The sequence below is a fragment of the Rhodnius prolixus genome, unplaced genomic scaffold (genome assembly GCF_049639745.1).
Source record: "Rhodnius prolixus isolate KJV_2025 unplaced genomic scaffold, Rpr scaffold_3, whole genome shotgun sequence".
NCBI classification, from domain to species: Eukaryota; Metazoa; Arthropoda; class Insecta; order Hemiptera; family Reduviidae; genus Rhodnius; species Rhodnius prolixus.
The window spans coordinates 46,518,737-46,545,697 of NW_027411603.1; the positions used below are offsets into that span (position 1 = coordinate 46,518,737).

Genomic DNA, 26,961 nt, shown 5'->3' on the forward strand with positions numbered 1-26,961 from the left:
ATCATTTTTTTCTTTTAGGTTTTAAAATTACACTATTTTGTACATTATTATAAAAACTAGTAGTTTGTTTTTTGCACACAATCCCCAAAAAAAATTTCAAATTATATTTTAAAAAGTTATATCAAAAGCAAAACATTACCTCAAAATAGGTGTATGTAGGAATCTGCTTAAGGTGGTAAAATATTTTAAAACACTGCGAGAAATAACAGAAAATTAAAAGAAAACTATGTTGCGCGGACGGGGGAGATATGTTTAATTTACTTCATTTTTAATGACAATGCAAAATGCAAATATTGAAAATTGATCATTTTCACCTTTATAATAGAGCACTTTTATAATAACATAGTATGTATCTGCGTGTACACAAATTCAACCTCATAATTATTAAAATGTTACATTACTTTTTTGTCAATCTTTTTTTGTTTGAATGTTAAAAATAATAATAAACACACAACATAGATAATAATAATTATATACAAAAAAAAAAAATATATGTACACTCATATACATAGCATTAATAAAACCTCTAAGCATATTTTGTTTTTGCCTGGATTCTCGTTTTTTTTCTAATATTATTCTGTGCTAAAAGTAATAACTTAAGAAACACTGCCAACTTGATTACTTTTTTCTTCTTTCTCTCTTCTGTTATGAAATTTATTTTAATTATATATATCATTCAATATTTTTTATCATTAAGCCGTTAATTCATATCACACTGAGAAAGTTAGACTTTTAACAATCTAAAAGCGAACTTTATTATTACCTTTTTTTAAAAAAAAATTACACATCAAAGTTACATTTTAAGCTTATAGTTATACTTTATTAAACAAAATAAAAGACTACAATTTAATTATTCCTCAGTATTCAAAATGTGTGTGTGAAGTTTAAGTAATTGCAATTAAATTTATTGCAATTACATATTTACTTTTAATCTAAGTTTTATTTCTTTACATACACTCTCTAGAGAAGAAAGAAAGAGGAACATTTAGTTCTTTGATATCTGTTCACGCACTCTCTCTAAATATCTTGCTTTTTTGGGAGATCGGACAAAAAGAAATTGAAAAAATCGTAAAAAGTTCAAATACATCCTTTTTAAAAAAACTTATTTATTAATTAGGTTTTAATTTGTCTGAATCCTCAAAACTACGTGTCGGTGTTAGCAGAATAGTGTGACTTCAGAAAATAAATCACTATAAATTAATCGCAAGTGATTTGAAGGGAAATTTAACTTCTTATCAGTTTCAGTGTAATTAATACAATGGTTGATTAAGGTCCTGGAAAACATAAAAACTTGCTGATATGTCTTAAAACAGGATTAGAAATTAATAAACTCTAATCCCGAAATGGGAATAAATAATTGCCGTCCTAAGTAAAATCGCTATCTCCTCCATCCAAACACATATTATGGAATAAATCTGTAGCTTTCGAAAAGTTTTATAAAATATATGGGATTCGCATTGTAACTTTAATTCCTTTTGGAAACTAATAGCAAAACGCTTGATGGAACAGATCTATTAGATTGCTTTATATGATATGATCTTCATTACTCATTTATTTGTAATATTGCTAATGATTTTGTTGCAGAAAAAGGTTTGATTCAAAGAGGTGGACACGATAGATGAAGGCAGATGTAGTTGCCGATGACCTATCGCGTATTTTATCATCACACTCTAACGCAAATACGATTCAAGGATGCGAAGTGCAAGGCTGCAGTAATTCACAGAGAGAAAATGAAGATCGGATGGGAAGGAATGTAAAAGACGGTCAAGATAATTGTTCGTATCACTTTAGATCGTTGCTTCTGTTAACTAACTGTTGAATAAGGTTGAGTTAGAGGTTCTGAACTTCCCATTTCAGGACTGAACACAGGGCGATTTTTTTGCGCATTTGGTTGAAGATAGTTTTTTCCTATATAGGTCTAAATCCTACCTTCGGTTACCAGCGGGGAAAAAAGCTCGGAAATCGTAAGAGAAATTTGCCCCTATACTTTTTTCTCCAGCTATTTCAAAACATAATAAAAATAGTGAAAGGAGTATTTTTTTTGTTTTTTTACCTGAGAATTTTTTTTGCATTCATTTTGTTATAAGCCTAAATGCCTTCTTCCTTTTAATTGTGATTTATTTTGCAAGCTTCTATCACGAATGGGCCAAAGAGGACGGAAGAGAAATTAAATCTGTTATAGATCCTACTTTTCTTTTTTTAAAGATAGTTTCTCTCTTTCTTTCTTTTTCTGTGTGTGAGTGTGTAAATTAAACTAGCTCTCTGAAAACTATAATATACAATAAATGAAAATAAAATATTGATTTATTATTTATATTTATAAAGTATAACCAAAATTCTCCATACAACCGTGGACCAAGTATATTGAGCCGTGGTTATTTATTCAATTCAAAATTATTCATTTTTGTTTCACTTTATTTTATCGAATATGTAATTCTAAAAGAAAACAAAATAAGTTTAATTTCATAAATATTATAGTTCTTATAATAAAAAGAAGGAAAAAAATGGTTACATCACAAGATGTATGGTACAAATACAATTAAAACTTAGTAAAACATAAAAATGAATTAATGATAAATTTCTGATGTTTTTCTTCATATCTCCATTACCCCCATAACAATTCTATTTGATAAATTGATTTTTTTTTTTACACTGTTAATCAAATTTAAGATTAAAATTTATTATTTTGTATGTATACTTTTTCTCCCTTTAAAATGAGTTTTTATAATTTTTTTTTTCTCTCTCTCTCTTTTAAGAAGATAAGCAAAGGAAATGAGTTTTGGGTTGTACAATAATGGCGCTGCATTTTACAGAAATGCAATTTTTGTTTTTATCATTTTTTTTTTTGGTTTTATTTTAGTTTTTATGGATTTGCTTCGCTTCATCAAACATTTTTGCTGTTCTCGTTGAAAGCACTTACTATGTTCATTCAACTACCTGCACATATACATAAAACAAGAGTAAATTTTGATTAAATAATTAAAAAAAAAATAATACACGTACTAAAACAAGGACGTGGATATTTTAACGGCCGTATTTTGAAACATATTCTTAAAATCAAAAGGTATAAAGAGAACCAAAAGGATCACAGTTCCTCTGAAAGGGAATTTTAGGGATCGCGCATCAGATCTACTATTCAAATAAACAGTTCTTATAATTACATCCCCTAAAGCACTCTTCCCTATTCTTTTTACACCTGTGAAAAAGACGAGGTTTATGGTCGCGTCAAAATTTCTGTATCTTATTTATAAACACTTTTATTGGAACATAGTGAAAAGTAGTTTAACTGTGCATACAATAAGTTACTTTGTACGACGTAACATTGAAATGGTTAGATTCATCTGGAAAATGTTGTATCAAACTTACATAATATTTTGCGTTTAAGACAAAAATAAATAAGTTTATGTACTATTCTACAATAAAGAAAAGCTATTTACTTTGAACCGAACAGTCGCTCTCAACCAGAAGATTGATACAATTTACTTGTCGCACCGTAGGTTTTATTTATTTATAAAACCTTTTTTAACGTATTTGTTCGCTTAATGGGATGAACATTTATTCGTTTAGTTTATCAAATCGAACCTTTATACGATAGATTGTTGATAAATGGAAATAAAATATTGATTTATTATTTATATTTATAAAGTATAACCAAAATTCTCCATTTGTATGGACCAAGTACCCCTGATGAAATAGGTGTAAAATCAAAATACTTCTGACTTCAATAATATTAAACATAACAAAGAATAATGGCAGAGTCCGCTAACTTTCTACTGAATATTCTTGTTATCTATATATTATACATACAGCATAATTCGCTTCCTCTCCAGAATGGACTGTATAATAAAAAGTTTGAACTTCAAATTTAGCTTGGGTATTGCAATAAATTTCGATGAAAAGTTTGCATTTAAAAACCCTAAATCGGAAGGAAAGAACCGAAACTTTTTTACTTTCAAATTTTTGAGATTTTATCGAAAACGATATCAACAATTCTCTTTGAAAGTGTTTACACTTATAGCAAGTAGCCATAAATATTTTATTCGTAACATTTTCCATGAATATGTGATCAGGGGCATTTAATTTTGACGGGACGTGGTTAGGCTTAAATGTAGTTCTAACGGTACACTATTAATTCCCAATATTTACATAGTAATAACGAGGTATAAATCGATGTCTTACTAAAAATTTCTAATTTAAGGAGAAAGAGAGTAAACGGAAAGAAGGAATAACAGTTCTTTCAGTTTTTCAAGATTTTCTCAAAGGTGAATTAATAGTTATATAACTACTTAGAGGCTTACTTTCATTATATTAGTCTAAGAAGTACAATATAGGTAAACGTGGGAAACACCTTGCAGAATTAAAACACATTCTTTATCAACATGTGTCCAGCAATGCTTAAGTGCTGGTGGTTCAACTAGTTTCGCGAAGGCATCAAGGGGTTTGAAGATGAAGGAAAAGATCTAACTTTATAAGTGTGACTATAATTAATTTAAAAAGAGCATTGATTCTATTAAAAATAACGGAGAAACTGCCGAAAAAACTAAAGCAGCACACCGAACAGGAATGTTAAGAACCTATTGTAAGTAGAGATGCCTATTGAGATCTACTTCACGTCTATTTGAACCTGAAGAACAATTAAAGAAATCAATCAGTTAACTTCTTAAAATAGTAATAGTAATTATATTTACTTTGGCTCTTTAAAGACCCCATTATGAGAAATGCAATCATAAATCATTAAACAAATTATAAAATATGCAATTTCTCGAATAAAAGTTGAAGTTTACAACTTCCTTAAGTTTGGCCATTTCAAAATCTAAAAAGATGTATCATTTGCCGTAAAATTCTAGTATATAGAAGAAATCAACTAGTCTAAAAAACTGAAGAGAACTTTTGTAATTTGAGGAAACTTTAACACGAGCGACATGTAATGGAATTAGCTATTTAATTTATATTATTAAATCTTATTTGAATTAAAAAAAAAATCAACGACAACTCCTAATTTAAAAAAAATGAAAAAAGAAAAGTAATAAAAAAACATGATCATTATTTTAAAACGAAAAAATATAACTAAGAATGCATCAAAATTTAATTCGATTTTTTTTTTACTTTTTTTATTTACAAAAATGTCTTATTTAACACAATTTTTTCATAACAACGCTTTAAAACATGTTTAAAGTCGGTTTTTTGTTTGTTTGTTATATACGATAATACAATACGATTGGTCGACCCTAAAAACTTCGAAAAATTAGATAAGCTGATTATAATTTAGTATAATCAGAATTTTTTTTCTTTTAATAATACTTAGAATAACTATTTCTAATTGGAGGATTTTTTCGAACTTAGGGGAAAAAAAATTCTTATCTCTTGTTTACACTCTTTACTCCACCGAAATCCAAAGGGGGTTCATCTTTGGAATTTGGCCAAAGGATATTCAAAAAAGGTAATCTGCAAATAAAAAAAATTAAAAGTAAAAAGCAAAATGTTAAAACAAATTATTTTTTGTTGTTTAAAAAACAAACTATAATTGAATAATTCTAATATTTAAAATTAACATATTCAAACAGATGAATCCGACACAAATGTTTGTATTTTTTTTACTTATGTACAATTCTAGATTTTCAATCATCTTCAAGGATTAGTTCATCCCGGTAGAGTGAATTTGATTTCCAATTTGTTTCTGTTCATTGATTTCCAAAACGTCTGTCACAACTATTCACTTGTGAGGGACGAACTTATTCGACTGTATTTGAAGCCTGCAAGGAAAGTGGGTAAAATTCCATCTTACATTTTGGATAAAGGAAACAAAAACTTAACGAAAACTTTTTAGAATTAAAAAAGAAAACGTTTTGGCCAGGAAAGTTAAGGTAACTATACTGTATTCAAAGAAGCTTTAAATAAAGCTATTATTAAATAATTGGGTTTAAAACAAAATGATAAAAAGTTGACACGACTTAAATAAAATAAAATAATATTAATAATTTTTTTAAAAAAAAAAGAAAAACAGTGGTCAGTCCTGGTTAAGTCTGTAGAGCTTCCTGAAATGTACTATTTGAGGGAGAGAGAGAAAGAGGTAATGAGAGTTCACGGTAGGCTCACAATTTTTTACGAGCTTCAGTGGTAGTTACCAGTCTAAAACGATAACTGCATCAAACTGGGGGATGACAGTAACTAATTCCTGTCTTTCAGGAGTATTTCTACATAAAGAGCGTGTATCAGTCTTCTTTCGTACCAGAGACAGAGGAGGAAACTAAGGTGAATCTAATACATGTTATGAGGTTGCCTCTGAATTGTTTTAAACCAAGGTGAAATCGATTGATGTTTACTTTCCCTGTGCATAGGTGCATGCGCTGGTTACTTTCCCAACTCATTTTAGCGTATGGAGCACAGTATAGCTACAGATAAAAAAATATAGCAGCCAAAATTAGGCTTTATCCTTAAAAACAAGTTTTTAGTATATCACACTGTTTCTCCTTAACGTTGTTGTTCATTTTATTAAATCCACTGCGAATCTTAGATGGTACAAGTTCTCATATAGATTTTTTAGACTTGTTTTGTAATCCACCCAAAGTTGTTAATGTTTTTCATTGCGCTCACGCTTACAAAAATGGTTACCTAATTAAACTAAATTCTCTCTTGTGGTCAGGGATTGAAGTGGAAACAAATCTCTAATAATCCTGATGAACTAACACTGACGATGGGTGAAAATTTGAACATAGAGTTCAAGAATATGAAGCATCTATTGCAAAATATTCGATTTTACCCCACCCCATGCTGCGATTCCAAGTAAAAAGTTAAAATAAAATAAAATGTATTAACACATAAAAGTTAAAAGAAAGAAAAAATGTCACTTACTTCTGAAACAATCCTTTTTATGAAATAAAATGTTACTTTATCTCCTTCCTTTTTTCACCCTTTTAACATATATAACAAAAAAGTAGTATCCAATTTTCGTAGGACCATTTATCTATATTCTTTCAAATTATCATGATAAAGGAAAATGTAACAAATAAATTCATAAATATAATATGAAGAAAAGATTGTTTCAGAAACGCGTGTTCTTGAAGCTGATGGCTGAAATAACTAACTTGTTACTACTTCTACTACTACTATTACTATTAGTAGTGTCCGCTGAGCCACGAGCACAAAACTGCCAAAAATAAATATTAAAAAAAAACTTAAATAAAAATTTTAATTAAATCATAAACAAGAGTACAAAAATAGAAAAAGAGATACCTATTATCTCTACCAGATCCAGACGAGTCTCTTAATTTGAGTTTGTTTAAAATCAATATTAAAAAAATTTGTAAATCATTTCAGTTGATTGTATTAGCGAACACTGTGAATATCACAACTGTTGCTCCTTCGGCAACTTTAAGACTTCAATTGAAAATCATTAATTTCTTTCCAACATTTTTGGAAATATTTATTTCGATCGTCAGCCTGAAATAGGAATAAATATTTCCAAAACAACCAAAAAAATTACTGTTTTTTTAACTGAAGAGCAACAATCAACAAAGCAACACTAATTCATTTTAAATAACCTTTCTAAACATACATATACGAGTATATTCTGTACTGAACTTATCAAAAGTTAATTAATAATTTGTTGGTTAATTTAAACAAACTATAGAGAGATGTCAATTTTAAATGTAATTCTTACAGTATTCTATTATTATTACTACGTACATCAAAATGATTTGTTGAGAACTTTCCTGAAGATTGCAAGAGACGTCACTGTAACCTTCAAAATGATTATTAATGCTGTTTAATTTATTTATTTTTACTTCAAATCAGATAAATTGTATTTAAACTGATTGATTTGACCAAACACGAATTACAAAACTTTTGTTAAACATTTGTTTGCATTTAAGATTTACGGTGATGTATGTGAGATTGGAGATACGATCTCCACACAACACCGTACATGTAAGAACGGAAAGAAAGAATATCATTGACGAAAAGTTTAGCAATATAAAAGATTTTTCAAGCACTATAACTAGCATAATTGTTCAAAACGAAAAATAAAATACAGAAATGTTATTAGTAAACTTTATCAAAGAATGCAACTAATTCGAAATTAGTAACATAATAAACTATCAAAAAACACGACTTAAATAGTAGTTAAGGTGATCCTTTATTCTGATTTCTTCTCCTATCATATTTTAGAACTAAAGTGAAACTAACGAGTTTCAAGTATTTTCACGTTTGATGTATCGTAGTTTCTCAGTACCCTACCCATCAAAGTAAGTAATTTAACACTTTTGAAGTTGTTAGAAAATAATAACAGATTTAACTTGAAAACACGAATGAATGATTCCCATTTTTCCCACAATGCACTCACTGAATTTTGTAACCAACTGAAACTTGTAAAAAATAAATTCATTCTTGCCCCTAGGAGTGTAGACAGTTATAAAATATAATTTTTTACTTGAATTCAACACTAGAAAAATAACAAATATTTTCGTCTCACTCTTGTGCAGATCAGGTGGATAATTAGAGAAGAAGCTGAAACAAATTCAGAAATCCTAGAAGTATGAACACAAATTTGTGTTACCTCGATTTAATCCACCATAAGTACTATTCTAAAATCATATTTTCAACAGATTTTGTTACTCAAATTTATTTCCGAAAAGGCAAAAAATATAAGAAAAAAAATTATCAATAAATAGTTGTAATAAAAGTATTATTTTAAGCCTATGCGAATACATTTATGATAAATTAATCATTTAGCATAATAAAAATTTTAAAAGTATTAGCAAAAGAAAAAGTAGAATTATTTGATTAGAAAACATTAACCTCTCATTTGAATATCAATAATGTATAAAATTTGTTCATGCTTTAAAATATTTTATTTGAAAAAAAATCATGCTAATAAACAAAATGGACTCTTAAGACATTTAGAAAAAAAGATTTCCGTAAAAATGATTTTTAGAAATATGAATATCAGTTACTAGAGTTCATCACGCAACTATTGATATAATTTTTAATGATAGAATGGTATCAACTACAAACAAAATCACATGCAGAGACAGAGACAGCCAAACACAAAAATATTCTAGTAAGGCGGATTAAGTGAACAATAGATCAGTCCAAAAAGGTAAAATAAATTTAATATATAAGAAAAAAGGGGGGGGAAACACTCATTTTTTCCATTTCAAAAATGTAGATAATTTTATAAAAGTATTTTTTTTATAAAAAGAATTTTTATAAAAAAAATCTTAAGTAATTAATTTGATTACGTTAATTTCAGCGAGGTAAACTATGTAAGATATATAAACTATATAAGAATAAAAGAATATATCTTTTACTGCACGAGCTCCAGCAATATTTAGAAAATTATGCTGAAAACAATCAAAACGCACACGAGTTAGAATTTTTTGAGGTGTTATAGTGTCTCGGAGAAACTTGTAACCGATTGCTGCCTTGGTGATCATTGAAATTTAGACATACCGTACTACTAAAGGCTGATGAAAGATTTCATTAACGGACGAAAGAGGAAGATCAACAACTTCAATAACCATTGCTTCTTGAGAATTTAGGTTGAAAAATAAAGATAATAACTCCTAAAAATCCCTAACACACCCTAACGAAAGCTGTTAACATTTGATCAAGATGCAAATTTCGTATCCTTTTGAGTTCATCTTAAGTACGCACAGAACGAGTATCTGAAGACAAAGGTCATTTCTCCACTGTGGTGTATCAGAGTACCTCACTTCGACCAAGTGAGCTAAACTCAGTTGAATGAAAAGTTTTGGATAATCAACGAGGTCCTCTCGGCATTGTACAACTAACTTCTTATGAATCACGAACCTACGTTTCTGTGCGAAGTATTTGTGCTGATCTCACAATAATTTAAAAGTGATTTCGTCTCCACATACTAGAAAAAAGATAGTTATAAAAAGACAAATCCGAACTAGTCTGCTGTGGATGGATACTTGATATCTCTGTACAGAGATGCACCACTAGCACCAAACTTGAAATTCAGTATCATAAAAGCGTTATGCATCAGAACGCAGCCCAGTTCCAATAGTACCATAACTTAAGACATTCTCTTTTAGCGGTCAAATGTTTTAATAGTTTAGAAAAGATTCGACATTTTTCAAACCAGGGACTCTCAATAATGAAGTTAAGAACGACCAATTAAACTTATTTTTAAATCTAATGTAAAGAGCTAAGGGTAATGGGTTAAACTATAAATGGCCTTTATCTTAATCCTCTACGTAAGCTGCTTTGAAAAAAAGATCTAGTTTGTCGAATAAAAAAATGGGACCACCTCGTAAAGGATAAATGAAAAATAAAAAATTTAAAGAGAACTATTTAATCGATATATCTCAAATAATCTAAGAATCTTTTTTTAAACCTCAGCCTTTTTTCTTGTTTATTTTTTAATATTGTATTATATTTAAAAGTAAAGTTTTTATTTAATAATGTTAACGAAATACAGGAAAACATGCAAATTAATACATTATTTTCATTTTTCCAAATGAAAGGAAACTTCTTTTTTTAGTAAATCTTGCTTAGCTATCAAAATATCGAAACTACATGAATGAAAAATGATTATTTAAAAAAGAAAAATCTAGGATAATGGATCTGGTAGAGATGAGAATAAGAGATTACTTGGCTGGTAAGTGTTGTGCTGTGCCTCGGCGGCCATGTTCTCCTGAGGAGTGTTGTGCGAGGTGGTAGCCTCACCGCTGGTGAGGTGCACCTGAGCCTCACCGGTAGCTGTGTTGCCCACTGGTTCTGTTTGAACCCCTCCCGTGCCGCTTCCGCCACTCACGCTTCCACTACTTCCGCCTGCATTACAAGACCTCGGCAACAGTATGCTGTTCAATGAAGGCTGTATATTCAACTCTGTGAACAAGAAAAAAAAAAATACATATATTAAACAATCATTCCACTTCACTTACCGAAATGTAACAATTATTAATTATTTTACAAAAATATAAATTGTAAACAATGCAATTGTAATTACAAAACATTCTAGCATGGACACTCACAGGACTTCCTCTTACCGCAATTTACGTAATTAAATTTCCGGAATCAAATGAAACCCTTCGACTTCTGTCTAGAAAAATACGGAAATCTTAGGGCTGCTGGGCACTCACACTTCCATGAAATAAAATTCTTCCAAATCGATCACTAAAATAAGCTCTTCTGTACAGCCACATTTTTGAGGAGTATATTCTTCCAACTAGGAATTTTGACAACACATTTTTGATCCCCATAAATGTACAACTTACTTACTATAGGTGATAGAATCCCATACACTAAATCGGCGTTTTAGAGGAGAAAACAATAAATAAAGTTTATCGACTTTGAGCTAAATCTAATTGCCGTGACCTCTAGTGGCACCTATAAAAATAAATGCCAAAGTTATATTTTTTGCAATTTTCGGTTTTTTGTGTTACGTTAAATAAATATGCACCCTCCGCAATGGACTTGTAGAGGTTACCTTTTTCATACTCAAGAGATCTTGAAATGGATTTCAGGCGACAACTCAAAAATCGAAAATCTTCACGAATATAAAAAACTTTTTTTCTTTAAGAAATTATATTCGAATGATACGAATTTCATGCATCTTGAAGAATACTGTCTGCTGAGAGTTCACTTTAATGACTAAGAATTAAAACAAAAACTTGTCTTTAAAATAAAAAGAGCTAATTACTTAAATTAAAAGATAAATTCTTGGAAAAAAAAAGGCTCTAAATTTGGAAGTTTTCCATACGAAAAATTGGTTGCCGTTTTTTCACATTTATTAAACACTAATATGAAGAAACAGACTTCTCCACCTACCTTGTAATGCACAAGACGTGTTTTTATTTTTCTCCTGCGCGGCTAACATTTTAATCAAATTTACGTAATTTATATATATTATAAATTTTATTTATTTCCAATGCTTTTACTGCCAACAGTAAGAGAAAATAACAATGGATTACTGCCAATATTCAGATTATTTCCTTCTTCATAAACACTCCTCGCATGGAATACGCGGCATGGTGGTAAAAAAACAGCCACACATTCTTTGGGATTAGAGATGGTTCCTAACTGCTTGGAAGAAACCTTAATCGGATTGCGGCAATTTTGTCCCATGTTCATCAACGAATAACATATGTTTTTAGAATATAGTTATCATTATCTGCATTCCGAACAACTGGTAAAATTTCTTCCAGTCAGTAAACCTCTCCATAAAACAGTCAGGTCACAATGACAAACAAAGCAAAAATTAATAATACAATTTTAAAGTACCTTGCTCGGTGAAGTTGAATAGCGGAGGTAGACTTCTTCCATTTGGAAGTCGTGTATTTGGCTCTCTAAGTTCATCGAAAAATGGATGAGCACACGCTTGCAATGGAGAGATCCTCGAAGAAGGCGTATACTCCAGTAGACGAGATACTAATTCAATGGCCTCAGCAGGAGTTCTCGCTCGGAATACCTGCGCATAGTTTAAATAATTAGTGAAAATGCAATGAATTTGACTATGTGCACTTCAGAAGAGTTACCATACAGTCGGCAATAATATTTCTAAAACTTTTTTTTGTTAAACCTAAAATCATTGTTCTACTTTTTAACAAAATTAGGTACTTCTTTTGTGAGCGTTTAATTACCTGACACAAGGTCTATCAATATAACACTTTTAAACTACTTTCGACGTTTTCAAACGTGTCTTACTTATAATTTATAAATGGATTTCCTCTCCACAGTGTTTGTTAATCAATACCTTCAAAATAAATTCCTTTCCACAGTGTTTGTTAATCAATACCTTCAAAATAAACTAAAACTTCTGAGTAGGGTAGACAGATGATTATTTTTAACAATCGTTTCTTTATAGTAACCGAACAAATCTTCTTAAAATTAGAAAACACAAAGACAACAGAATGCTATTGTATTATTTGGATTTACACTTCTCTTTTAAATTTTTTTTAATGAATGCAGTAATTTATTTCTGCATAATAAAAACGTAATTTTTTCACAAAATTCTACGGAATACGCAAATTTAGCAAGGAATATTGTTCCACTGAAAGTTTGTTTCGTTTGCCATTGGAAATAGATCGATGCGAGGAATAATATGAAGAAGACAATATTTGATGAAAATTAGAAGTAACTGAACAGCAAAAATATAAAAGGAATTTTCCTTTACCACACTTAAATTTGTAATTGGATTTTATTGTGATTGAATTTATAAAAAAATTGTACTCAATAATCATAGCCATTTTATAAAATTGGAGCTACCTTAATCATGTAGTTCTCGAAGAATTGAAAATATCAACAAAACTAATTCAGCATTAAAAAAGAAGAAGAATTTAGAAAACTTTAAACTTTTTTAGAAAAGTCGTCAAGAACATTCTTAACCAGCACTTTCAAACATTCTTTGAGTGGTTCGTAGATCTCACTCATTCTTTGAATGGAGGTATTCTTAAAAAGATAAGGATTTAGCAGAGATTTTCTTTCCTTCCTTTTATTATAAAAAGCAACGGTATTATTGAGAATCAAACTTTTTTATGCTGATCCTCTATAAGTTCGTAGTTGAGGCGCCTAACTCACCTTGCAATCCTAAACATGTTGCTTTCCATAACTAGTTTGTATTTGCTTCAAATAACTCGCAACTAATACTTCAAAAATGGCCTTTTTTTAAATCTTAAAACAATATCAAACAGAAAAAAGAGCATTAGAAACATGGGAGCTCATTCACAGTGAAACTGAAAATCCTGCACTGAATGTTTTTTTAAGCTTGGGACTTTAATCCAAAAGACCTCCTCTATACTTTATTTGGCACATGAACTTAAATTCATTAATTACATTCATACATTCCTTCATCCATATTAAAATTTGATCTACCTTTTTTATTAATACCACTTAAATTAGTTCAGAACTTGACTTCCTCTTTGTAAAGCTTCTGTTGCCTGTCCTGTGTGAGAGAGGATTATGTTCATATTGCACACTTAAATTGGAACAAGTTGACTTACACCGTGTAAAGCTAAGAAGCCACCATGAGCAAGCTACTTTAGGACCAAAATATAAACAGCCGACGTTCGACTTACAGCCCTAAAGGCATTGGGCTATCCAGGACAAAATTAAAATCATCCTGGATGAATAAAAATGACGTGCAGGCGATGGATTAAAATAACAATAATAATAATGGATTATATTTTAGGGAAATGTGAGATGTTAATTTTAATATTAGTTTCTAAAACGCCCCTCAATTTAGAAAACGGTTTTGTAGAAAGGGGCAAATTATGAGAATCGCAGTTTGTCGTGTACTTTAATCTACAATTTTAACTTCCCTACTGTTATCAATGCTTTAAAGTACTGTTATTCAATTTACATCAATTACTATAACTTATTTTAAACTAGCTAAAACTTATTTAAATCAACTAACTTAAAGGACATAGAATTAAAGGTATCCGAAGTAAAACAGCAAACCGATTTCTTGTCTTATGCAGCCTTTAGACTAATTTGCAAATTTTTATCAAGGCATGCATGTTAATTTATTGAAATAAGTAAATTAACTGCCTTTGTTAATAAATGTTAATACAAAAAAATTAATTCATCCGTTAAACACCTACAAAATTATTAAACAATGGGCAACAGCAAACTATGTTATACCAATTTTAATAATTAATAATATAAGGAAATATAACTTTAAACTAAGCGAAAATTATTTCGAGTTATGTACAAAATTTTGGAGATTAAAAAAAAATTCTTAATTTTAGGGTAAAATTATAATTTTCCAATTAATTCTGCTAATATAATTTCATGAATTTTAACTTTTAAAAAGTCATTGAGATGAATCCAAAGTATTGCCAGAGATAAAATTTGTTTGATGGATTTTACACATTCAGCCATAAATATTAATCAAAAAAACGTATAGATTTCCTTTATAATAACGTTATTATGTGTTCAGGAATACCTTAAACCTTTAAGAAATTAAACACAAGCCTTGCATAAGATGCGACATCTTCTCAGTGAGATCTATAAAATGAGACCGATTAACAGAGCTAATCACATGTTGTTCTGCAACGTCCATTTTAAAACAAACTAGATAGGAGAAGGGTTCAAAAAAATTAAAGTTTATTTGCAGTGTTGCATCCGCTGTTTTCAAATACAAAATGGGGTTACTGGAAAAAAAAAGCAATCAAGCTGTAAAAATGATTTGTACAGAAGAAGCATCCTTATCAATTGATGGAATAGAGAGACACCAATCAAGGAAAAAAAATAATCCATTTTTGAGCCAAATGTATAAAAAAATGCGCCACTTGTAGAGGTTCCAGTAATTTCCAGTATTTCCAATAAAATGACCAGGAATAAATATCACAAATTTGATTAATCAAAGTACAGATCAATCTAAAAAGCCTAAAAAAGAGCCTTCAAGGCACCTATGAACTCTTTTTCGATTAATGTTTGTAATATAAAAAACTTTTCATGGTGTTCTTAAAAAACGTTTTACGACATCTTTTCAGCAACCGAAAGTAGATCAAAGTTCCAGCAATGATTTTATTTACTGAAAACTTTATTTACTCGCAGTTTTTTTCTTTTTATTTATTAATATTTGACATGTCTGTAACTAGATACTGGATGTCATGTGAAATTTGAGTTCTGAAAAAATTTCACCGTATGTTTAATCACCTAGAGGCAAAAAGAAGTGCCAAATCCGCTTCCCCCATATCTTCAATAGGGGATTACTAGATGATGGAGGCAGTGGATAACAGCGATTGCTACTGGCGGAGAAAACAAAAAGTTCTTTAAAAAAAAAATCACGGCAAATTCACAAATAAATACGTTAGTTAAAAAGATTAACAAAAAAAAAATGGTCGTAGAAAAAATATTTATATTAAAGAAATGATTTAATCTAAAAAAAAATCTTCAATACGCAGTTAAAACAACAAAATTTCTGTTGTATGTAAAAATTTTCAACCATGTACCAAACAAAAATTTGGTAAGGCAAACATGTAAACTTACTCTAATTTTATGGTGATCAGTGGCGTTGCTGTGTACAGACATTTGCTGCAACATGAACTGCAAGGAAAACACAAACACTTCTAAAAGCTTGGAAGTCAAATTAAAAGAAAAAATTATACATTTTTTAATGTCTTATTTTTGATTAACCAAAAGTGCCACTAAAAATAAAGGCAAAACAATATAACCACACCACAGCGACTTACCTTTCATGTGTTTTTTTTATACTAAGTAAATACAATTTTTAAGTTTTAGGTTGTCCTTGCTTATTCATATTGCAGCTTTCACTTTAAAAAGAAATACTTCATTTTAGAGTGGTTTTTGGAATAAATAAGTTTTGAGATGAATGTAATAGTTTTGGATAATATTCGCTTAGTTTGCCGAAACGAGAAAAATTGAATCTATGCTGAAAATCAACCTTTAATCTTGGAAAATTTGTTCTATACCTCTTTCCTTCACATTTCTCCACACCTCTGCCAATGTACTTAGATACCCGTCGAATAAAACTATCTTTACGAATGTAGGATGGTTAAAAACACAAACCACATGCTTTATAGAATAATTCTTAGTTTCACCTCTTTCATTGCAGCACCATACAGTATCAATTTTTCTCCCACACTTGCGGAAAATATTCCAGTTATTTTTGTTGCCTATTATTCCCCCTACCCTTGGCTCCAATGTTATTATAAAAACTTACAACAATGACAAAAGATTATAACGTGTTCAGTTTCAAGTCAGAGTGAGCTCTCACTTAATCAACCAGCGTAGGGTACGACAGAAATTTAAGTGGAAGTCAAATTCTCAACAATAAACTGAGGAATCAACCTCTCATGATGGATGAAAATCCGAAACTGATCAGAAATAATTAATAAAATCCTATCTAAGACGGATAAAATCCACTATACTCGTATTATCAACACAGAAACAATTACTAAACTTACCGTAATTCTGGCTAAAGTTTATATCGTTGAAGACTTTCTTTTACATGTTACTTTGCTAACTTATCAAATAAAACTTACAAAAAAAAATATAGCTGAAAACTTAAGAAAATTGTTATGAATATTTTCACGATTATTGCTTGTCTCAAAAGATAACGGACATTTTTTCTTGAAAAAAAAGAAGACACATCAAATAAAAAATTTGCAACTTAAAATCTGAGAACACCTATGATTACTATTATTAACTTGGAATTATTGACGAACATTATCAAGAAAATTAAAACAAACCTGAAGCTTAGGAGATCAACATAAAGCTCTGTAGTTAAAATTTTGGATGTTAAAGCTTTTAACAATTTATATAATTATTACCATTACCTTCTGCCATGGGTGTGATTTAATTTGTGGGAATTTGAACTCAGTATAGTTTGGGTTCATTTCCCGTATTTGTTCTCTGGTCGGTGTTCCCAATACCTTGATGATTTCCACAAGTTGATCAACACCAGAATCACCAGGAAATATTGGTTGGCCCAATAAAAGTTCTGCTAACACACAGCCAGCGCTCCACACATCTGCAATGTTTTTCATTATTATTATTATTATTTAATTTTTCATATTACTGCTACAGAATAATAAATAAGTATCGGACTTTATACAGTCAAAAGTATAAAAAAAATAAGTGAAAAGTTCTTTTAGTAAAGATTATATTGATGTATGTATTATATGTATAAATTGATAAAATAAAACCCTTATTATTATAGGTACGTCCAATGATGCTGCAATCTTCTACCTTCCTTTAATCCTAGAAGACGGCACAGAAAACTCCAATGATCCACATCCACAACTTTAACACGGGAAGAACATGTTCCCCAATGATGATAAGAATTATTATTTTTAATTAAAGTCACGTCAACATCAGAGGTTGTCACACAAAAGCTTTTTCTAGTGCACTGACGGATTCTGAACAACTGAATTCTTTCTTTATAGACAGAACTTGACCACCACCAGACAGTGAGCGTAAAAGAACACCAGCTGGACTCGGAACATCATTTCGCGAACCACTAAGGGTAATTCCTTCTCTTCTCAATGTTTATTATTTGTTTACAGGGAAGAAAAAACAAACCCTAAGGCTTCACATTAAGCTATCACAGAGAAAAACATCAGAATAAAGTCTGGAAAAAATTTCAGACCTGAACTTGTACCATTAAAGTTACGCCTACATTTTTTAAATTTTAAGTGATTAATTTGTAGCATTAAAAGTAAGTAAAGTAAAGTAATTGCCTATTTTTTCAGGCGCGCTTTACGTCCAACTACAATTAGGTGTCGTGGACAAAGGCGACTAGCAAACATACTTAACACTAAATTTTTTTTATTAACCATTAAATAAAATCCAATGCCTAAAACCGGGAATCGAACCCAGTACCACAAATACATATTAGCTTTACATGTCTTGCCTCTAACCGTTCGGCTATCGTGGCGCCTAAGCATTTATTAGTATTTTACAAAGCTCTTTCTTTTTTTTCTTCTAAATTTTCTATAAGGTAAAATTAAAAATAGTTTACTACAAGATTCGAATTTAAATTTTTAAAAAAACCTAAGTTTGCCTCATTAAGACATTTTCCTTGATAACTGCACCTGTCTGGTTTTTATATTATTATTTTCTATATTATATTACTGGTTATCATTATCGTTCACGGAACTGTTACAATATACAGTATACGAGAGTACTAATTTTTCCTACTCTTGTTTTTACCAGACTCAATCTAGAAGGTGAAAGTCAATAGTGGAATGAAAAGTAAGACACTGGAAAAGCGGGTCAACCAGCAAATATAAATATATACACCGTTATTCCCCACCCTCGCACACCTTGAATACAAAAACAAGGGTTCTGACTCGAAATGTTCTTTTTTTTAAAATCATTATTTTCAACCAACTCACAAAACATAATATGATCCTCCAAAAATTTTACGATTTAATATTTAACGATAAAATAATAATAATAATAATAAAAATAAAAAGGATTACAAAATATTGTACTTACCAATATTGGTGGTATAATCAATTGCTCCAAAAATTAACTCCGGTGCTCTATAATACCTAGAGCAAATATAGGATACGTTGGGCTCGCCTTTAACTAGATGTTTGGCTGAACCAAAGTCGCACAATTTTAGTACACCAGTCTCTGGATGTAAAAGTAAATTCTGTGGTTTGATATCTCTATGACATATTCCCAGTGAGTGGATGTATGCTAGACTTCTCATTAACTGGTACATATATAACTGTAAGGAAAAATACAAAAAAGATTATAGTCAAAGGCAATAATAAAGTGGGGACAATTAATTAAACTCTTAATCATTTAATAGAAAATAAAAATTGTATTTTACAAACAAATTCGGATCCAATCTAAAACAAAACCATATGAATAATTCAAGAGTTTATCTCCAGTTTCCTCCAGGAATTTACAAACTGGATACAGACGAGCAGTAGGGTAGAAAAAAAAGCTTTTACTGGCGACTTCTGAATCATCTTCCTTTCCCTCTCTTATCATTTATAACGAAAGATATTTGTTTTTCAAATTTACTAATTTAACTGAGCATGTTTAACCTCAATATTTTTTTAAATTATAAAAATGATACAATAAAAGTTAAATTATCTGTTCAATTTTACCAAGATTAAAGAAAATCTGATGGCTGAAGGTTTCATGATAAAACATAAATAAATAAAACTGATTAAGAATAGATACTAATCTTATATTCTTTTATATTCAGGATTGGATTCGAAAAACATTTTCGAAAAAGAGACTACGCTTGACCAAAACAATACTTGTGAGCACCAAAACGACCACAATATAAGATGATTATGATGAACAGACTTCTAAACACTTAATTATTTACAGCATTTTGAAAAAAAATCTGTATTTGTTCTCTCTACTTTTCAGGTATCACATTACAATATTGAATTGATCTAAGTGCAATAATTTTAGAATAAACTCTTTAAGCTTACCTTAATAAAACTAATAGGTATGGTCTGTTTGGACTTGCTATAATGCCTGGCCACTTTGTACACGGTTTCTGGTATATACTCAAGCACTAAGTTCAAATAAACTTCATCTTTCTGAAATGAATAGTGTTTATTATTTTGTGTATTTTAATTTTTATAAAATTATGAAAATAATAGGAGGAAAAAAGAAAGGTTATTCAAATAAATTTTCAACTGAAAATAAAATAAAAACTAGCACTTAAAACCGTCAAGTTTTAAGTAGAAAACCTCAAAATATGGATGGTGTAATTAACTTTCTTTCTCTAGATAGAATGCTCAAAATCTGTCATCGAATATATAGAGGTAAGAATTAAAGTAAGTACGATCAAACGATCTTTGCAAAGTACAAAGTTATTTACGCTGTAGAGAACTGGTGAACAAATCTGTAGGTTAAAAGCGATGTAGGTTATGCACTTACATCATCCTATACCGAAAACCGCTCATTTTAAGATCCCCTTTATACGCTAAATCACGAACAATACACTAGCTCGTACAGAATTGATACAAAAGCTAACGAATAACTGAAAAAAAACTCGCGAGATATTTTCAAATTAATACCTCGAGTGAGAAATAAATGAAGTTTATTAATACCTCGAGTTTAAACAATGAATAAATTGAAGCCATCAATTTTCTTTTAATCGTATTACTAGTTATGTTATGAAAATTGGAACCTTGGTTTCTTGAATTAATTTATTAATTAAACCAAACTTAACCTTAAAGCACACAATAAATGATACGAGTAAGCACTAGTACGAAAGCAATGAATCTCATTTTTCAAATTCTTTCCCAAAATTCTGTATGCCATCTAAAAATAAATGAATCCTGCATAAATCAGTTAATTTATGCCAGACTAGCCTGAAGTTACACCAATAAAACTAATCTTTCTATACTCCAAATTTTAACAAAATAAATTCCACAGCTTTTTAACCAATTTTCCAGACTGTAATCGAATTTTTAACTGTATGACATAACAGACACCACAACTACTGCTCACTACATTAAACTTACGTAGATGAAATTTCTTACTAGGATCAGCTGTCACAAGAGAACTAACATATGTCTGGGGCCCAGGCAGACAGCTGTAATAAGGCCCAGTCAATGTCCTCAGATATTCACACGCCTTAATTATTTATTATTTAAAATAATAATATTAAATTAATTATTAAATGAAATTAATTAAATATTATAATAATTTAATAATTAAAATTTATAAACATTGTAATCAAATTGAATAAAAACTTACCTTGTCACCGCTAGAATAGAAGAAATACTTCAGCTTCACTATATTACAATGTTCTAATCGCCTCATTATTTGAAGTTCTCGATTCTGGAAACAAATAATATTTCAGAATTATATAGACTCACAAATAAAAAACACATCGTAATGATTCATATTATTTTATTAAATTTTAAAAGGAAAATTAGTCATACTTTTTAATGAAATATAAAAATATGTTAACGCTCAGGAAAAGAACAGCTAATAATTTTTTAGTTTCTAATTACAGTCGAATCATTGATTTCAAACTATTCTGACACTTTACGGTAAGAGGAAGACACGAAATACATTTTCGTTGGTATGTAGGATTAATCGTGTGTCTTTTTCTCTTGGTTTCATGTCTACTTTTTTTATACTCAGACAATCTATATGGCAAAATATTGCATGAGTCGACCTATCTAAGTAAAACTGCAGAAGTTCTATCAACCACATAACTTTTCTACTTCTAAACAGAAAGCCTAATGGTATTTATTTTGGGAAGTATTAAGCCATATTTTTCATTTTCTACTTCAGGAGTTTTATTCAGAACTTTAGGAGTGTAGCAATTTACTATTAAAAAAATTCATCATTCGTCGGGTTTTATTTCTTTTCCCTTCATTTTGTTTTTTCTTTATTCCTCACTCCTATTATATTCAAAATGTTATGACTTCAAAGTCATTGACGTTACGGAATCTGACCAAGAAAATGAAATTAGATGTGGCCACGCCATAATGTCTATGTATAATTGAAATTCTTTGTATCGCGATAAATTTGTATTGAACACTATATTGTTTTTAAAAAAAGTGTTTGATATAAAAAAAAAAAGAAAAGAAGATTTACCACCCTTCTAGGTCTGCCAAAAATAATTCCTAGATACTTAAACCAAGAAAGCATGGTCGACATTTAATTTCAGCAATAAATTTTCTTAAAAGAAAAAAAAATGCTGAATTTTATTGTTTTTTAAAACTGAGAACTAAATTTTCGAGTACCAGAAATATTCATATCTACCTCTCTTTTAAAAAGAACAGATCGTGGAAATTAAAACTTACCACATAACTACATAGTATTGTCTTTATTTCTTCTTTCTTTGCCTATAATGATTATTGCAAAGCAATTTTTCTGCAAGCAATTGGATTTCTCGTGAATCCTTGGGTTTGGAATAAAAACTTAAATCCTCAGTTTCGGTGAAGTTGTTTAATTTTCAATTTCACATAGAACAAAGTTTCAAGGAGCTTCAAGGCTTTCCTGGTAGTGTCCGTGAAATTTTGGACGTAATGTAAAATAAAAGGACTACAAGCGTTCTACTCTCTTCTTGTAGCAGGTCAAAACATGTAGATGAACACTGAATTTTTAATAATTCAAATAAATCAATAAAACATCAGATTTGCAATTGTATGAGATGGATTTAAAAATTTAAAAAACCCAATGGAACTTCTTTAAACACAATCCCAGTAGCTGAACACTCAAATTGAAAACTAAAACCTTTTTATTCGTATCACCAATGAGTGCCTGATCGAAATTTAAGATTTATTTTCTTTTAGCAAACTATAGTTTAGAATATTACCTTGAACCTCTTGTCTTGCAATACTTTCTTGATGGCCACCATCTCATTGTTGTCACACAATTTAGCTTGATAAACTACTCCAAAGCTTCCATTTCCTATTACCTTAGTATCTGTATAAGATACTTCTAATGGCCTATCCGGGCCTTGTCCCGGTGTAGCTACAACAGTCGTCACCTTGTTACCATCTTTACCTGCACATAATCATTAAAGACAGGCTTATAGCTTATAATCATATTTATTAAGCCAGAGTTTTCCCCTCATTTCATACTTCTCTTTAACAACATGCTTCTAGGTAGCAATATAACAATCACATATATTGGAACGAGATGATGAATTAGCGCAAGAGAGAAAAAAAAAAAAAGTTGCTGCAAATGAAGTTAGCAAAAAACTGAGGTCAGGCTAGTTAAGTGCTCAGCAAAAGAAAAGAAAAAAACAAAATGGATACAATGCTTTCTAAATTTTCCTTGACAGAAATGTTGGCAGCTTGTTCTGTTCCAATGACTCAGCAATTAATTCGAGCAAAGTTAAACGTATTCATTCTACTGGCTACAGTAGAAAATTTAAAACTTTCAAATCAAAAAAGTACAAGTAATTCGGCATTTTGTTGGTTTATCAGATTCAGATGAAAACCTAAAACCATTCTAAATGGAGAACAATTATGGGCAACTCCTCTTTATAAGTAATTATTGTTGATACTTTTATCTAGGAATCATTTTTGTAAAGACGGAGACGTTTTTAACCGTGGGACCATTAACAATCTTATGAAGTGTATCTGAAAATATCTGTTTCCGATTACGTATTTTGTTACTGAGGTTTGTCGGACGAATTACAATAATGTTGATTTAAGACTGAAGATCTTCTTATTCCCCATGCTGATGAAACGGGCTTATTTTGTCGCTCTCTGCCAACTATTCCGACCCGAGAGTACAAAAGGGAATTGGATAAGTTAAGTGCTCTGTTCAGCGAAATTTGCACCAACTTAGGATAGTAATTGTTGGAAAAGTTGGGCACTATGCTAACCAAGGCGTTTAACGATTATAAGCACATGTATGCTTCAGCCAGTTTGTTATTACCACCCCAAGAAAACTTGAGTTTAACGTTCCCATATGTTCTGAATGGTTTCACGAGGTTTTCTTTAATACCAAGAGGAACTGTTGAAATTACATGAGGATGATGGATTAAATTGTATATTTATAATGGTCAAAATATTTTCAATGTCAGATTAGATATTGCTGAATCACTCCTACTGGTATTACAATTGTTAATAATAAAAACTACTACAGATTTGCAGAGTATGACAATCTGCAACATTGACACCTAAAGTACCTTTCCTTTAATCCATTACAATAAGAGATTATATGAAAAAACGAATCTTCCAATGTTCAGAGTTATACTTTGAAAACAAACAAAATAAAACCTACTATAAAACTGGTTCTTTTTCACTCCGAAACAAAAAACATTAACCAAAACATAATCCAAAAATTGAACTTGAAATAAAAAAAACTCTGGTTCAAAATAAATACATACGCACATAAAAAGAAAAAGAAAAAAACCCTTTCAAATTATAAACTAAGTACTGCATTTAATAAAAATACACCACTGAAAATAAAAATTCAGAGCATAATATACATAAAATAAATAACCCCAATTCCTTAATATATATTTTTTTTAAAAATAATATACATGATAAATCTTTATATAATAAAGATTTTTTTGTTTTTTTGACAATAAGCAGTAAGTACAGAAATCACCAGTAAAAAAGCATAGGCACTAAATTACAATATTTTTTGGGGGGCAAAAAAAAGGAAAATGCTTATTTAAATGTCTTTTTTATAGGGAACAATTGCCACGTCAGTGTAAGGCAGTTCTCATAGTATTCTGAAAAGAGTTTAAATAAAAGAAACAAAAAAGCTAAAACAATAGTTAGTAAAACAAATTTTGATTTTATAAATAATAAGAAAAAAAGATGAAAAAAGTTAATTTTTTTTTTTCAAAGACAAACTAACGGAAAAGTGAGTAGAAAATGTAGGTGAAGTAAAAAAGAGATGAGGGCAAGTTAGTAGAGCTTTTTTTTTTTTTTTTTTTTTTTTTTTTAAAAAAAAAACAAGAATAAAGATATAACTTTCTTTAAAATAAAAAAATAATAATAATAAAAGAAAATAAAAGGAAAACACAGAGCTAAAAACAGATAGAGGACCTATGGTTGGAAATGTTGTAGAAAAAGAGTTACGCTTATAATGCTCTGGAAAGAAATGAAATATAGAATAAAATGAACAAAAGGCAAGACAAAAAGAACGATAAGAGAAAGTAAAAGCCTAAAAAAAAAATCTTCTAAAAACTAGAAAAAAGAGAATCAAGAAAGAATGCACTACGATAGAACAATACATGCATGCATTCATGCACTCTAGAAGAGATGCCTTTTTCTTTTTGCTCAATACGTTAAAAAAAAAAAAAAAATTAATACAAAAAAACAAAACATATATACCTAATAAAGTCCACTTAAATACTTTTCGTCCAATTTTAAAATAAAAAAAATTTAACATTTACACACAATTTTTGGAAAAAAAAAGAGGAAAAAATCTAAATAAGGAATTAAGGGGAGTAAAAAAAATAATTTTTTAAAGAACTGAAAATTAATGCTACTACATATTGTCGCACAATTTTAAAAAACACAAAATAAGCCGACACTCTTGCAGTTATTTCAAAAACTTCTTGAGAGAGGGGAGAGGAAGTTCTAAAAACAACTTATTTAAAAATAGAATCCATTCTATAAATGAATTAAAAAGGGGGCAAGTTTACTTGCAAAAAAAAAAAAAAAAAAAAATTAATGTTTATCAGATATTAGCTTAATTAGAAGCATTTTTAAAAAGAAATTTTATCTTGCAATTTAAGAAAGAGAAATATTTTTGAAGAGATATTATAATTAAAAATTAATTTCGCTAAGATCATTAATTAAATTTAAATTGACAATTTTTTTTTTAGGTTTTTAATTGTCTTCTAATATTTAATATTAATGAAAATCTTAAGATGCTAGATAGAAATTTAATCCGAGCCTAACAAAACTAACAACTTCCCCAGTACAATCCAATTGTTGCTTAACTCAACCCTTCCTCCTATCACAACCTTATAAGGGTAGGGAATCAATGCTTCTAAGTGTCTTTAATCAAGCTAGTCAAGAAGAGATCAGATCCGTATGACCAATAGAAGAGACGTAAGATGGATGCTGCTTTTGATAGAAAAAGTTTCGAGGTGGTCCAAGCGCGTTACAGAAGCTGGCTGAAATTGGCCGTTTCGTTCAGGAGTGGACAAACCAAAAAACCAAAAACAATCTACCTATCCAGTTGTGCTCCCTCTAAAGTTTTATTTCAGTACACTGCAACACCCAAAAATATTTATTAATTTTTGTCTATATCTAACAAAAAAAATTACGAACTGAAAGAATAACAAAAAATCATAGGAAATGCTGCACTGCAGGGTTCTCTGTAATTTTGACGGCAGGATTAAATTTTAGTCTTGGACCCCACCATTTCATGATAAGACAATCTTTTTGAGGTGCGTTTTTTTTTTTTTCGAGAATATTGAAGGGTGTTCTGAAGTAGCTTTACGTCATGCTTTCAGTAACACTTACAGGAATATTATACAGGAAAAAGAGACGAAACAGATGTATAACCTAAAAATATATATTTTATAGATATATAAAATTTTCGGCAAAGAAAGGGTTCATTTTGAAAAGCGTAAAAAATCCTGAAATGATCACCCTTCTTCCAGCCTTCAAGTTCCAAGAGGAAAACTGGCTGGCTAGTGCATTTTTAACGAATATTGACATCTCTGCGGATACTGCGGCCCAGCAGCATTTTAGGAGTAAGGAAATAAATTTTGGAATTAAACTTACACTAAGACAAAACTCAGAACATGCTCATTATTATTATTATTAATTGTTAGTGGCGAGGGATACCCTAGAATATATCGGAGTAGCTAACCGAAGCTCCTCTAGGCCAAGGCCCCATACTGCAAGACAATCTGCTAAGTATTTTATATGTGGAAATAAATTACGTTTTAGCACTTTTAAACTTAGTTGTTCATAATCCACTTCTCACATACTAATAAACTATTGCTCACACATACTGCTCACGAGTAGCACATTATTAACATCTAAAGCTATTCTGTCAATTGTAGATATTACAATAAAATCTAACACAATACAATGATCA

General features: G+C 29.8%; 1 protein-coding gene across 15 annotated transcripts in view; it reads right to left on the bottom strand.

The window, feature by feature from the left end:
* Positions 1-2,743: 2,743 nt before the first annotated feature.
* LOC141453141 (glycogen synthase kinase-3 beta-like) overlaps positions 2,744-26,961 on the bottom strand; it is a 42,320-nt gene continuing 18,102 nt past the window's right edge. For 5 of the 15 annotated variants that reach the window (XM_074125940.1, XM_074125941.1, XM_074125946.1 and 2 more), the window contains 8 exons: positions 22,751-22,941; positions 21,175-21,258; positions 19,896-20,006; positions 18,934-19,171; positions 17,271-17,464; positions 12,250-12,436; positions 10,618-10,854; positions 5,566-5,753 (listed from right to left, as the gene is read on the bottom strand). In XM_074125940.1, coding sequence (XP_073982041.1) covers positions 5,710-5,753; positions 10,618-10,854; positions 12,250-12,436; positions 17,271-17,464; positions 18,934-19,171; positions 19,896-20,006; positions 21,175-21,258; positions 22,751-22,941 — 1,286 coding nt within the window. In that variant the 3' untranslated portion in view covers positions 5,566-5,709. Of the gene's footprint in view, positions 2,938-5,086; positions 5,446-5,565; positions 5,754-10,617; positions 10,855-12,249; positions 12,437-17,270; positions 17,465-18,933; positions 19,172-19,895; positions 20,007-21,174; positions 21,259-22,750; positions 22,942-25,235; positions 25,840-26,961 lie in introns of those variants that run through there. The other 10 variants (XM_074125953.1, XM_074125956.1, XM_074125955.1 and 7 more) reach the window with 8 other exon arrangements.